Raw genomic sequence first — 13326 nt, 5'->3', positions numbered from 1 at the left:
AAAAAGCCCGGCCTGCGTTAGATACAAATGCACCAGCATTTAAACATTTCCCGCAAGCATCTGCTGGCGAATAGACATATATATCCAAGACGTTCTGTGAAAAGCTTTTTTTGACTGTGTGCCCTACAAGACGCATTTTCAACTGAATGCTTCACTGCTGGGATTCGTGAGAAATGTGGGAAAAGACATGCAAGTGGGGAGAGGGGAAAGAAAGGAACCATGTGTGAAAAAAGGGAGACGGATAAAAGTATAGAGCTCTGAGGCCGTTTCGGCAAGCTGTCATTCTCCGCCAGTCCAATCTTTGTCTCTTATATGTTTGTTTTCTTTTTTAAAAAAACGTCGAGCTGCTGCTCTTTTACAGATAAGCGCTCGTGTATACACGGCGAGTCTTTCAACGTTGTTTCTCCGTCGCAAGAAGAAAAGGAGTAGAACCAAAAAACAAATATGATTGACGGAAATTCCGAAATGAATAAGAGAAAAATGTGAGAGAAATAATGTGTGTCTGAGACTCTTGTGTTTATACAAGGAATAAGTAATCGATCGCACGCGGAGAAACGGTTAATGGCAATTGAATTATTAATCCCGACTGCTGTAGTTCATCGAAGATGTTTTTCAACGTGATCAGTTTGGAGGGGTAAGTTCGTTAACAAGCGTCAGCAGCAACCTTCCGGTGCAGTGTGTTTTCCTGTTAAACATATAGACTACACAGAGCGTGTGCTATCTAATAATAATGTGATTTTGTCTATCGTTGGCGATAATGGCGCCGTGCCAACTTTGCTATATATCCAAGAATTGAAAACTCTTTTGCGTCGCGCCGTAAAAAGAAGCAATGCAATTATATTCTGATTAGCTTCCTCCACGTGTGCCCCCTAATTAAAATGGCGAGCGTCTCTAACGGAATCAAATACCGGGAAACAAAAGAGTCGGATAATTTGTTAGTCGTCGTCAAATCCGTACGCTATAACAACCGAAAACGATCGTCAAAATCATCAAAATGTTGCCGCAATTCATTCATCCATTTGATTGTTGATCTGATCTAATCTGTTCTGTTCCCTATAGGAGCGTATTCGTGCCTGAAAGTGAACTTGATGTTCAAACGCGAGTTCTCCTACTACCTGATTCAGATCTACATTCCCTGCTGCATGTTGGTCATCGTCTCGTGGGTTTCGTTTTGGCTGGACGCCAACGCCGTTCCGGCTCGCGTCTCGCTCGGGGTCACCACTCTGCTGACCATGGCCACTCAGACTACTGGCATCAACAACTCACTGCCGCCCGTCTCCTACACTAAGGTATATATATATATGATCAACAAAGAAGTTGATTTACTTGTCGACATGCCGCAGGCCCAGCCGACTACTCAGCCAAGTCAATAGCTTATAAGAGAAATGCAACGGCAGCGCAGCGGCTATTACGTGAATCCCCCCCCTTTATTTTTGGAAGTGGAGGGGGGTATGGCCGGAAAGGGCGAAAAGTTAATGATGCATTTGAAATCGGGATTCAGGCCATTGACGTCTGGACTGGTGTATGCCTGACGTTCGTCTTTGGGGCCCTCCTGGAGTTCGCCCTGGTGAATTACGCTTCACGATCAGATGCCCACCGGGAGAAACTGAAGAAACAGAGACGCCAGTGGGAAATGGAGCGCGAACGAGAGCGCCAAGCGGCTTTCGAAGCCGCCGCTCAAGCCCAGGCACAAGCCCAACAAGTCAGCGATAATCGTCTGGACGACGGGATCACAACATTTGCGTACATGGTAAATAATTAGGACGACGACGACGACGACAAGATTCTTCAAAGTTCAGTCAATAAAATTTTTTGATTTGATGTTGTTGTTTTTTTTAGAAATCCCTACCTCGCCCACGAGGTGAGTGCCCGATGGCTATAGACAAACGCTACGAATTCCATTTGGCCGCTGGTAGCGGCCACCATCACAGCAGCAGTTGCTGGAGGTCGTGGATCTCTAAAGTAAGGACGGGCTCGGCTTTGCCAACTTCATACATTTCGTCCATAAAAGTTTCAATCTTGAGTCCTGGTGCACTTGAATGAAAATATCGTTAATATAGTACTGCCTCTTAGGCAGACAGGGTTTCTCATTTCTCATATTTTTTCCCCATTTTCTTTTTCAAATAGTTTCCATCTCGTTCCAAGCGCATTGACGTCATGTCTCGCATCATTTTCCCCGTGGTCTTCGCTCTCTTCAACTTCGCTTATTGGGGGACGTACCTGTTTTTCGAGAACGAGGACGACTGAAGACGATCCTGATCAGATTGGCGAAAAACGTTCGTTGCTCTCAGACGATGCGATCCGGCCATACACTTTTTATTAAACGTCGGCCGGGGGATTGGGCCAAAATTCCTTCTCCACATCAACTCTCACACCCCAGCACATGCTATAACTGCGTATGACAACTATTCTCCTTAAACAAACCAAACCAAACCAAAAAACAAATGTGTTGGCGGTCATCAATCTAAGCGAACCAAAAATCTGCTGTTCTTTTATATATTTATATATATACAACATATAATACGCGACAAGTCTGTTACAATGTAAGAATGTTTAAACCAAATATCTTTAGTCGTCTACATCACCAACAACGCACGCACACACTGATTGTCTTTGGGTTAGGCGCCGAGGTGTGTCCGTCTTTTGGGGGTTGCAATCAACATCAAAAGTGACAAGAAACATTTTGTTTATTTGTTCTTTTTATGCTTTTTTCGGCTCAACTTTTGCTCGCTCGCGCAACACTGAATCGGTGAAATCATTCATAGATTATGATATTATTATGCTGTATGTAAATGATGCCGTTTGTAATCCTTTTTCTATTGTAATTTATATTCGCTCTGTCTGAAGAAGAAGGAAAAATAAGAAAAGCCCAAAAAACCTTTCACGGATGTAAACTGTGACACGTAAAATATTCCTCGGTTTACATTATGTGTCTGTGTGTGTGTGTGTGTATTTTTGATTGACCTCATCACGGCAAACGACAAGATAAAAGTTCCAACGGTCTCTCTCCATTTCAAAAGACAATCTCCCCAGCACTCTTCTTATTTCCTTCATGATTTCGTGGACTTTTCCAGTTCCTCTTTCCTCTCGACAGGCTTTTGTTTCCCCTTTCTTCGAATTGCTCTCTCGCTCAGTGACAGCAAGGAAGAGCCATATAATGAATTCATCCCGCAACTTCTCCATTTTCCATAACCAAATGATGTCCCCGTATGTAGTATAGTGTGCCGCTAAATTATACTACTGCACTACATTTAAACCCAGGTCGAAATGTATTCAACTCAAAGGATAATGGAGATATATATATATATATTGATATCATCCGTTTGACTGGGTCTAGATGAAGACAAAAAGTTCTTTGACGTGCATTGTGTATAATAAAAGACAAAAATCCAGAGAAACCAAACGCCACAAAAATCTCGAGAAAAGAAAATGACTAACGTGAACCAAACGATGAATACATATGAAAGGCATTCGCTGTTTAACCTAAAACTTTTGACTCGTTTACCTTATTTAAACAAGGTTATTTCTCGGTACGGCTTTGGAGAAATTAGAATCGTAACGAAATTTAACGCCAGTTTTAAAAGCACTCCGATGCGCAAACTGTGGAGTAAATAGATGACTTGACGTCGCTTTGGCATAACGTCATTTGCAATGTACATACTCATAAATACGGCACTTATTACTTCACATGTTTGAAGATATAAATATCTATGGAGAGCGGACGAGGGCGAGAAAATTTGACTCGCTGCATATTATTACGGCTGAGTAATTCCACATTAACATTCCAGCATTCAGGCGCTTCTTAAAGGTGAGATATTTATAGTCTTATTGCGAGCCCGAAGGGCGAAGCTAATAATCGCATACGCAGAAAAAAAAAAGCCATGTCACTTTGTCTGTATGTATGTATGTATGTATGTATGTATGTAACGCTCCATAGCTCGGGCGTTTTACGATATATTTTTGACTTTTTGGTCTTAAAAATTAGACAAAAAATATGCGGTGCGACCAGAACAAAAATAATTTCATTTACTTAATTAGTTCTCCCGTAATTAATGAAAAACTGCTAAAATAACAGCTTAATGACTAGTGACATCTGGCGGTGGCGACTACAACTTTCTTACTTTAGGTCAAAATAAATCACCACCAGATGTCCATAGCATCGCCGTGATGACGCAATCTGTGATGTCCCGACCATGACGCAATAACCAGATTTGCATTTATGTTTTGCAGTAATTAAACTAAAGGGTGGTTATTTTTAAATTTCAATCACTGAACTTTATGTGTAAAAATAGGAAAGCCGTGATGACGCAATAATTGATGACCCAACCTTGACGCAACAACCAGATTTGCATTTATGTTTTGTAGTTATTTGACTAAAAGATCGTTATTTTTAAATTCAATTATTGAACTTTATGTGTAAAAATTGGAAAATATGAGTTGATCAAACCAAACGTAAATAACTTGCAAGGATATTGAACTGTGTCAGAAAAATTCCGTTTTAAGACCAAAAAGTCTGTGAAGAAAAGTGTGAATTGTGAATAAGTCCGACCTAACAATAGGCCCTGAATTTTTTATTTAAGACAGTTTTCAACTGGCTTACGACTATCCCTTCGCGGCGAGCTGATAAGCTTGCTTTTCTATCTTTATGCATAATCGATGCAATCAGTTATATTCTACAGTTCATAACTATAGTTCATAATATGACTCAGTATTTCACTTAAAAATATGGACTACGTGTTTAAACTCGCGCATTTCGGACAGGCCTAATCGGTCTTGTTTGAATACCTTAACTTTTCCCGCGACCACTGGTGACTTAAGAAGTAGGCTGCTTCTGTGCTTCAAGACTGAAAATTCCTCGTTCGTGCACGCGGAATCAAAGGAAAAATTGTAAGCAATTGTTTTGAAAAACACAAGTGATTTACTAAGGCTGTTAAGACTAAGAATACCTTTTGCCAATTAACGATACGACTTTAACAGACAGAAATTCCATATCAAAGTAATAAAGTTTAGATGTTTTTTTAGGCTTTTTTCAGGTTTATGCTTATCATTATTAATTTATTATATGGTTAATGGTTAAACATAATTTATTAATTTTTTTAAAATAATTAATCTAGAAAAATAATGATTTTTTGATTGCAACTTGGCAAGGGAGAACTCCACTTCAGGTCACCAGTGGCGCTAGTTGTACGGCTTCTCCTAATCTCCTGGTTTTCAGCTTTTCACATTGTGATTTTGAAACCAGTGCAGCAGTGCTGGAGCAGTGGAGCTGTGGCTATCAGAGAAGAGATGACAGATGAGTCCGCCATTTCTTCGAGACATTGTTTGAGAATGTAAAACTTTTCTGATATTAAAAGGTGATTCCCAATTGTATCATGCTTGTATTCGTCAAATCTAAAGTCATTAATTGTAAATTTGTTGTGTGGCGAAATTATAGGCATGTTACAGCCTTCAACTTATACTTGGGAATTCTATCTGATCACGTGGCCTGAAACCGCTGTACATTTCCCCAAAATGTCGTCTCTTCATAGCCCGTGCTGCATTTACCGGCTGTACATTTCGTACTATACTGAAATTGAAATGCTTTAGAACAGTAAAAGTAATTTCATTGATAAATTTTTACCCTAATAAAGTTATATATTTAGTTATCCGATGGTTTGTTTCTGATAGTAATTGAGTTTTAATTTTTCTATTGACAGGCTGGTGAAGTCTGAGCTTCTTCATTGCAGTTTTGTGCGCACACGGATGTGTTGCAGCCAGCTGGCAAAAGGTTTTCCCATTGCAGGCTTACTACTTGTATGGGTTGTAGCTTTCGTCACATTCAGTAACACCTCTTAAAGTTAGTATTTTGATAAACTATTTTTTACAGTTAGGCTACTCATTAACTTTGTTGATGTCTACTTGTCTAGCTTGTTGCTTTACATATTACATCTGTTCACTTTTCAGTTAAAAGTGCCATAAGTAATTTTTAGGGATGGCTTAGCTTAACTATGCTTCAGTCATTTTGTTTATGTCACACATGAGTGACTTTATTGAATGAATTTATTTTCTGACATTAATTTAGTTTTTTTCCCTAGTAGCATTACAGCCTCTTGTCTAACCCTCTTCGTGCCAGTCTATTGTGCAAGCAGACTGGATGTGGCCAGCTGGTGTATGCAGACTCAGATGGTGAGCTGTTGAATGCAGACTCTGGTACCGATCGTTTGTTTATTTAAGTATGGGCCATTCAGTCGTTCGTTTCTGCTGAGATTGAGAAATCTTAAATCTGTCGCTTTTCACTAGGTGTGTAAAATTCTGTCCACCAGGTGGCGGAGTGTCTGCTTTTGAGTGAGATGTGACGTGACGAGATTCTTCCATCCATTCTTCCATTTGCTCTTGAGACAGCCGACGGGAATGTGTTGCTGGTGGTGTTTTTCGCTTTTGTATTTATAACGATTGAAGTATTCCCACGCCATTCGACCAAGCTGAAACGAAAGTAAACAACTCTAAAGCAAGTTAATGAATCGTAAGAGTTTTTACTTTTCGAGAAGTCCATTTTCTTATCTACTTATCCTTATTTTGTAAAAGCATGTCGAAGATCTTGCCTTTTTGCACGTGGTCGCTGCTGTGTAATGAAGATGCGTCTATCAGAGGGTTCTACTAATATTGCAAGACCATAATGTGATGAAATCAGGAAATCTAAAATGGTAATGATACTTTTTTATAAGTTAAGTGGATAAGCAGCTAAGCATTATTTTCTTGATGTGACAAGTGACATGATATTTTGTGCTTCAAGGCAGCTTGTTTGTAAAGTATTTGTAAAGAATTGCAATTTTTTTTATCAAACAGAGTAGAAATTCCTGTCATTATTTAAAACTTGAAATGAAGCCTTCATGATGAGATGATTGTTGATCATTTTCTTGATTGGTTTTTCTCTCGTTTGAGGTAAATTTTTAAGTAAATCACTGACTTTACTACCAAGAGTAAACCATTTACTTTATGTAAGCTAAAGTCAAATATCACTTCAATCTTCTGCTTCACTTTGTAAATTTTATTATTAGTATCTTATTTTCTTATTTCAACATGTTGTTGGGTTATTAATGCTCTTTTGGTGTGTATGATTTCATGGTGTGCAGTAGAGTGCTGGTTTCACAGTCATTTTTCAGTTGGCAGATGGACTAGAATGGAGCTTGTGCAGACTAGTAGTTCAACATCACACCGTGTCCGTGTGTTATTTGCCTATGCTTGTGTTCATGCTGTGTTGAACAGTTGGTGAAAATAATCAATGTTGCCTGATAGCCATAGCCATAATTTTATCCGCTACATTTTGTCGATATGACATCTTTAGCTACTTGTACCGGCGTTGAGGTAATACTTGTTGAAAAGTTTCATTTTATTATTGATTTGTAATGAAATTTCGATTTTCGTTTCAGTTTAATCGTTCGCCGTCCTTCCATAGTTGAAATTGAAGAGAGGTTGTTAAATTCAAGACTGATAAATTTGTTAAAAAGTGCATATCTGTGCTCCCTCCCTCCCCGTTTCCTCAAGTAAACAAACCAACTCTCCTCTCTCGGTGGTTAATAACCCGTTGTGATAATTGTGATGAGGGGCATTATTTGTAGAAACTTGATGGCTATGAGTGAAATCCTCCCAAGAATAATTTGCTCACTTTATAATTTCAACTCTTCTCTTTTTTTCTATGATAAATTGCTCCTAACAACTGCTTTCCTACCCCTGACTCTTCCATCTGCTAACTTCTGTTTAAATATCCTAAAATATCTGTTAACTTATTTCCACACATACAATTACTTTGTTAAGACTTAATTACACATTAACAATAAGTGATACATTTGAAATAAATATAGCAAAGAGTTGAGGAATAGTTGGTTAATTAGGGAAACAGCCACAGAAAAGAAGGGAGCCCAGATATACACTTGTAATTTATCTAACTACACAATTATCTATCTTGTATTATAGCATTCTTTTGTTGATTTTCACCAATGGATGAAGATGAAGTCCATGACAAGTAGCGAAGGATTGCCCTGTAAGCAGAATGAACATTTATTTGGATGAAAATAATATTCAAACAAGATTGTAGCAAAAGAAAGCAATACCTCAAATCAATAGGGCCATGTAAGGAATTAAATAGGGAGATTCAAGGGTAGCACCCAACAGGTCAGCAAACAAGGAACCTTGTTGACTGTATAGATGTTATACCCTTGAAAAAGTAGTAGTCTAGCAAAAAATCGTGCGCAGTTTACGCCGATGCGCACCACAGCGGCAGATAGCAGAACTAAACTTTTTATTACGCTTGACTACCTGTCTACTTCAAGAAACGAGACGAAAACCGACTGCTTGTCGAACAAAGGACTTGAAGTAGACAGGTAGTCAAGCGTAATAAAAAGTTTAGTTCTGCTATCTGCCGCTGTGGTGCGCATCGGCGTAAACTGCGCACGATTTTTTGCTAGACTACTACTTTTTCAAGGGTATAACATCTATAGTCCTTGTCCTTCTCTTGAAAGAACATGATTTCTCATAAAGTCTGTCTGTCTGCCAATTGAGAAACCTGTAATTTAAAACCTGTACATAAATAAAAAATGAGTCATCTTGTTCATGTCAATGTAATTGGTGTTTATGATCTTAATAAAATAAATAAACAGTTATCAGTATACACTTGAAGTCATCTCTTAAACATTAGATAGACTTTAGCCCAGATCAATACTTAAAATACATATGAGACTGCTACGAAAAAAGTTCAGTGACATGAAAAGTGAACTTACACATGAAACAAGTAATCAGTTATCCAAGGTTCTCTAGATGATGGAATGAGAGATTGCTCTATGCTGGGGCTGGTGATCTGGCAAGTCCCATAGAATGATTCAGCCGATAATAGTGATGAATCCTAATGTTGAGCATCCATAAGGATGAGAAGACTATGTTCCAGCAATACTTTACTAAAGCTGGCATTGGTTGTTACCACTCTGTTATTTGGATAACATATTCAGTATGATACCAGGATTTTTAACACAATAGTTGACAGTACATGCACCTTTCACATTTCCTCCTGGAAATGGATGAGAAATAATGATGTTATTAAACACATAAACGGAAATATAATATATAAACACACAAAAAAATTGTACAGGAAATCTAGTCAATTTACCAACGAATTCATCGGTAATTTTCGAAGAAGATAGCTGTAACTGAACTTTTGACAACGAACCGCCATAAGCCCATATCTGACACAACATTCTTTCACGCCATCTATTTGACACGGCCAAAACTCACTATCTAAAGGACTGGCCTTAGATAGTCATAAGTCTTAAAAGTAATCAAAAAGACCATTTCCCTTTGCTTAAAATTAGCACAAAGTGTTTAGAATTTTACAGAGAACAAAGCTCACTTGTTAGTTGTATGCAAATTTTCCGGAAGTATACCGGAAGTAAGCGATAGCGCCTTAACCATTGAGCTGTCGTCAACACATACCAAATATTCGTGATCTACGTGAAATTTGGGGTCGATTAGGTGTAATCTAAACGAAATCGAGAATTTGGTCAAAATCGAGATTTTTCCTGAGACATAGAGCTGTATTTCACGACGGCGTGACAAAGACATATCATTATAAGAGAGTAGTAGATGTACGATGGGGAATTTCAATTGACTAGGCGAAGGTAGACGAGAGATGGAACAATGGAAATAATATGCAGAGCGATGAAAAACGAGATATAAAACACTACGATGCAACGATACAGAACAAGTTCATGCAATACATGCCATATAATTACATGCAAATCCATTAAGGAGCCGGAATATTGGCTTCCTGGTCATCCCCATGTCCGCGGATGTGGCGATGAATGATGGAGACAGATCCCTGGATGGCCATCAGACGGCACTTCCTCCGGAGGCGGCGCCAAGGAGCCGGGGGGATGTTGAGGGCGACGGCCACTGCGTTGTTTGAGGGGAGCCAGGATCCCAAGGCGCCAATAACGAAGGGCAGAGTTAACCCCAGGCAGCTGTATTTCTCTATTTTTCTGGCATGGCCAGCGTCGAGGGACTCGGGAGCGTCGAAGGTGATGGTGAGATCAATTATTGTTGGTGGGTCGGTCGAGGAGATGACTATGTCCGGCCTCAGGGTTGAGCCAGGGAAGACTCTGTTGACAGACGCTGCATGGCCGGCCCTGGTGATGGTTTTCACAATTTCCGCCAGCACGAGGTCGTGTCGGCGGCCAATGGCCGGAAGATTACTGCGGCAGTGGCTGGTTACGTGTGAGGTAGTCTCGGCATCAACCTTGCATCTCCTGCACTTGGTGTTGGGAGCAGAGCAACCAGGATTCCCGAGGAGCGGAAGCAGGCCGAGGCGGCTCTTGTGGATGACATTCCACTCGTTGAATGAGAGGCAGGTCCGATGAGATGAGAGGCGGGCAATGTCGTTAGATGGGTCGAGTAGTAGCCCCCTTGCTACCCTGCCCTGATGCAAGGCATTTGTGAGGGAGATTGTCCAGCGTTTCCGGATGACTGAGCGGAGGCCCCTTACAGCTTTCAGCGAGAGGCAGGAGACGTCGTCGGCGATCACTTTGGTCGATTCATCGCCGGATACATCGATCCTAACTTCAAGTCTTCGTGCTGATTTCCTGGCACGGGACCAGGTATTGGAGCCACACCTGTAGAAACGGGTGTCGTGGAGTCCGCCTTCTACCGAGCCAGAGAGGTAGTTAGAGAGGGGCAGCGGATCAGGCGGCTTGCCGTTGAATCCCCTGGAGATGTTTTGGCTGAGCTGGGATCTGGCAGTGAGGCGGACCACCGGATCGTTGCTATCGAGGAGTTGAGCGGCACGAGCGATGATCCAGATGTCCGAATCTTTAGCCAGTTGAGAGGCACCTAAGCCGCCAGCCCTGCGATCGGAATAGAGGAAGCCGTTATGAGCAGTGTGGGGGACGTTGGCCACGAAACGGAGGAATTTGGCACAGCGAGCATCCATCTCGTCGAGAAAACCGCGAAGGACCATCCCTGTGGCGAGATGGTGAGAGAGAGACGGCAGTAGGTGGGCTCTGTAAACCTCCAGTTTTTGCCAAGGCGCCAAGTCTGAATCGGCGACCTTAGTCAGCTTGTCGGGCAGATCACAGACGGGTCGAAATGTTAGACGAGTGCCCATGGGGACTCCTAAGTAGCACTCGCTCTCACCTTCCTCCAAGCAGCGAAGAGAGGTGCCATGAATGTGCAGGAGAGATGAGTTGGTGGCCTTACCCTTGGACAGGGAGAGGAAAGAGCATTTTGCGACGTTGAACCTGAGCCCAAGTTTCGCTGCCACAGCAAGCATGGCGTCAAGAGTAGGCTGAAGCTGATCAGGAGAGGATCCGATGAGGGCGACGTCATCCGCGTAAGCAGTGGCCTTCAGCAGGGAGCCGAAGAGAGTAAAGCCATGGTTGGTAGGAGCCTTGGCGCAGCGGATGAGGGGCTCAGCGGCAAGGTTGAATATGATGGAGCTTAGCCCATCTCCCTGACGGACACCGGACGTGGGTTGAATGGTGACCAGTTCCTTGTTGACAACAAACTGGAAGATGCTGTTGGTGTAGATGTCAGTGAGGATGTCACGGAGCTCTGTCGGGATCGGAAGACTCTGAAAGAGTTGATGGAGGAAATCGTGGGGGAGCGAGCCAAAAGCGTTGGCAAGGTCGAGCCAGCAGATGGTAAGTCGGCTTTTCTTGAGCTTGGCCTGTTCGATGGCCGATTCCAGCAGCATGGTGTGTTCTTGTATTCCATGGACCCCAGGAAGGAAGCCCTTCTGCTCCAATGACAACCAGTCATTGTCGGACGCGACTGCGGTAAGGCGGGATGCAATGGAGCTCGAGAAGAGCTTGTATATGGTGGAAAGCAGAGAAATGGGCCTGAAATTGCCGTAGTCGTCAGTAGGGCCTTTCTTGTATACCGGGATGGTGCGAGCCGATTTCCAACAGGCAGGAATGCCGTAGAGCCAGACCGCAGCGTAGAGGAGCTCAAGCAGCCGCCCAAATGGGTCCAGACGAAGAATGTCTTTGTATTCAACGCCGTCAGCTCCAGGAGAAGTATTGGAGGCCCGTTTGAGCTTGTATGCGACCTCCTGGCTCGATGGTGGAAGAGAGAGCAAGGAGAGGTCGTCATCGGACAGAGGGGCCCAGGAGCATGCGTCGTACGCGGCTTTCGCGAACGACGATCCTGAACTATAGTTCAGGATAATTCTCGAAACCGGAAGTACGCGTATGTAAAAAAACAAACATGAACTTTACCACAATTTTGACGAGGATCTCGAATATGTGGTTATTTTGTGCGTCAGATGAATATTTACTGAACTAATGACTTAATGAGAAAACCGGAAGTAAAAAAAAAAACATTATTAAAAATCTAACAAGTGAGCTTTGTTGCTGAAACAGAAACTGACAGTTATCACCCAAAATTTTTTTGAAGTAACATTGAGAAAACTCTTCAAAGATGTGCAAAGTAAGCGTATTTAAACTGAGTGGAAAATGATCAAAAGCTATGCCGTCTAACGTCAAAAAAAGAAACTTCTAATAGTAACATGAAAACACAAAACAATGTCCGCTGTAGCTCGTTGACACTCACTTGAAAGAACTAACAAACAAAGGCAAATAACTGTGATACTCACGTCATAAATAATCTCCCCTTCAAGGTTGTATCTCGTGTTCACCAAAAAGCCACCACAGTCAGCATCACACATCACAACAGACGAAATCCCCAATGAGCTTCCACAATGAGGAGTGCATAGCTACACAAATGTTAGTGATTCCAGATTGGTGACGAAATATCGTATACTGCTACCTTGACCGGTTTTACGTATCACCTTTTTAACTTTTAACTTCATTCCTGTCACTCTGCACTTTGCCTAACTTGTGATAAATCTTTCTTTTCCTCTGTAGGTTTTGACGGCCATTGATGTTCACACTGTTAATTGAGATGCTGCCTAATGAGGAGATGGTGAAAGGGGTGCTTTAAGTTGTTGCTGCAGCTTCTGTCGCTGCCCTTGGTGTCACATTGCAATGTGTTATCCATTACTTTGTCTGTCTTGTCAATTTTTTTTCCAACTCTTGTCACTCAAATTTAATCCATGCAGTAATTGCAGTATTGCACTGCAAGGCAACCTGATCTCATGATCTACGAGTAATTCAATCGACAACTGCTAGATAAAATAGCTTTCTGCGGCAAACAAATAATAACGCTGTGTGATTATCGCGGTTGAGAAAGCAACAGGCCATAAACTGCCTGTCTGCCATCAAACAAAATTACGATTCTTATTTAATTTAATTGGTTAGTGCAGTGCAGTACATTATGTAAATCAATTTTAAAAAAAAAAAAAAA

General features: G+C 41.6%; 2 protein-coding genes and 2 long non-coding RNA genes across 8 annotated transcripts in view; 2 read left to right on the top strand and 2 right to left on the bottom strand.

The window, feature by feature from the left end:
* LOC124341395 (glutamate-gated chloride channel-like) overlaps positions 1–3398 on the top strand; it is a 32412-nt gene extending 29014 nt beyond the window's left edge. For all 4 annotated transcript variants that reach the window (XM_046794495.1, XM_046794502.1, XM_046794510.1 and 1 more), the window contains 4 exons: positions 1060–1289; positions 1502–1750; positions 1840–1962; positions 2128–3398. In XM_046794495.1, the coding sequence (XP_046650451.1) occupies positions 1060–1289; positions 1502–1750; positions 1840–1962; positions 2128–2247 (722 nt within the window). In that variant the 3' untranslated portion in view covers positions 2248–3398. The remainder of the gene's footprint in view (positions 1–1059; positions 1290–1501; positions 1751–1839; positions 1963–2127) is intronic.
* Positions 3399–5253: 1855 nt separating this feature from the next.
* Positions 5254–7821, top strand: LOC124342230. 2 transcript variants are annotated; one of them, XR_006918714.1, is made up of 9 exons: positions 5254–5354; positions 5435–5596; positions 5697–5793; positions 5871–5958; positions 6062–6212; positions 6280–6491; positions 6565–6683; positions 7143–7344; positions 7410–7821. It is a non-coding gene; the product is annotated as an uncharacterized LOC124342230 (long non-coding RNA). The 2 variants fall into 2 exon arrangements; XR_006918710.1 differs by lacking the exon at positions 5871–5958 and having other exon boundaries at positions 5697–5836; positions 6078–6212.
* A 655-nt stretch (positions 7822–8476) lies between these two features.
* On the bottom strand, positions 8477–9419 carry LOC124342401. The gene is made up of 4 exons (XR_006918806.1): positions 9140–9419; positions 8954–9040; positions 8757–8878; positions 8477–8556 (listed from the first exon to the last, which is right to left on the bottom strand). It is a non-coding gene; the product is annotated as an uncharacterized LOC124342401 (long non-coding RNA).
* Positions 9420–9772: 353 nt separating this feature from the next.
* On the bottom strand, positions 9773–11716 carry LOC124321631. The gene has a single exon (XM_046784242.1). It carries the CDS (start codon positions 11714–11716, stop codon positions 9773–9775), a length of 1944 nt encoding a protein of 647 aa, XP_046640198.1.
* Between the last annotated feature and the right edge of the window lie 1610 nt (positions 11717–13326).

Source organism: Daphnia pulicaria, chromosome 1, assembly GCF_021234035.1.
Source record: "Daphnia pulicaria isolate SC F1-1A chromosome 1, SC_F0-13Bv2, whole genome shotgun sequence".
Classification (NCBI taxonomy): Eukaryota; Metazoa; Arthropoda; class Branchiopoda; order Diplostraca; family Daphniidae; genus Daphnia; species Daphnia pulicaria.
The sequence above is the reverse complement of the archived record's forward strand: the minus strand, read 5'-3'. Positions and strand labels throughout refer to the sequence as shown.

Excerpts from the sequence above, each read along its gene's own strand:
- LOC124321631 (XM_046784242.1), bottom strand. The coding sequence starts at position 11,716 with ATGCTGCTGGAATCGGCCATCGAACAGGCCAAGCTCAAGAAAAGCCGA.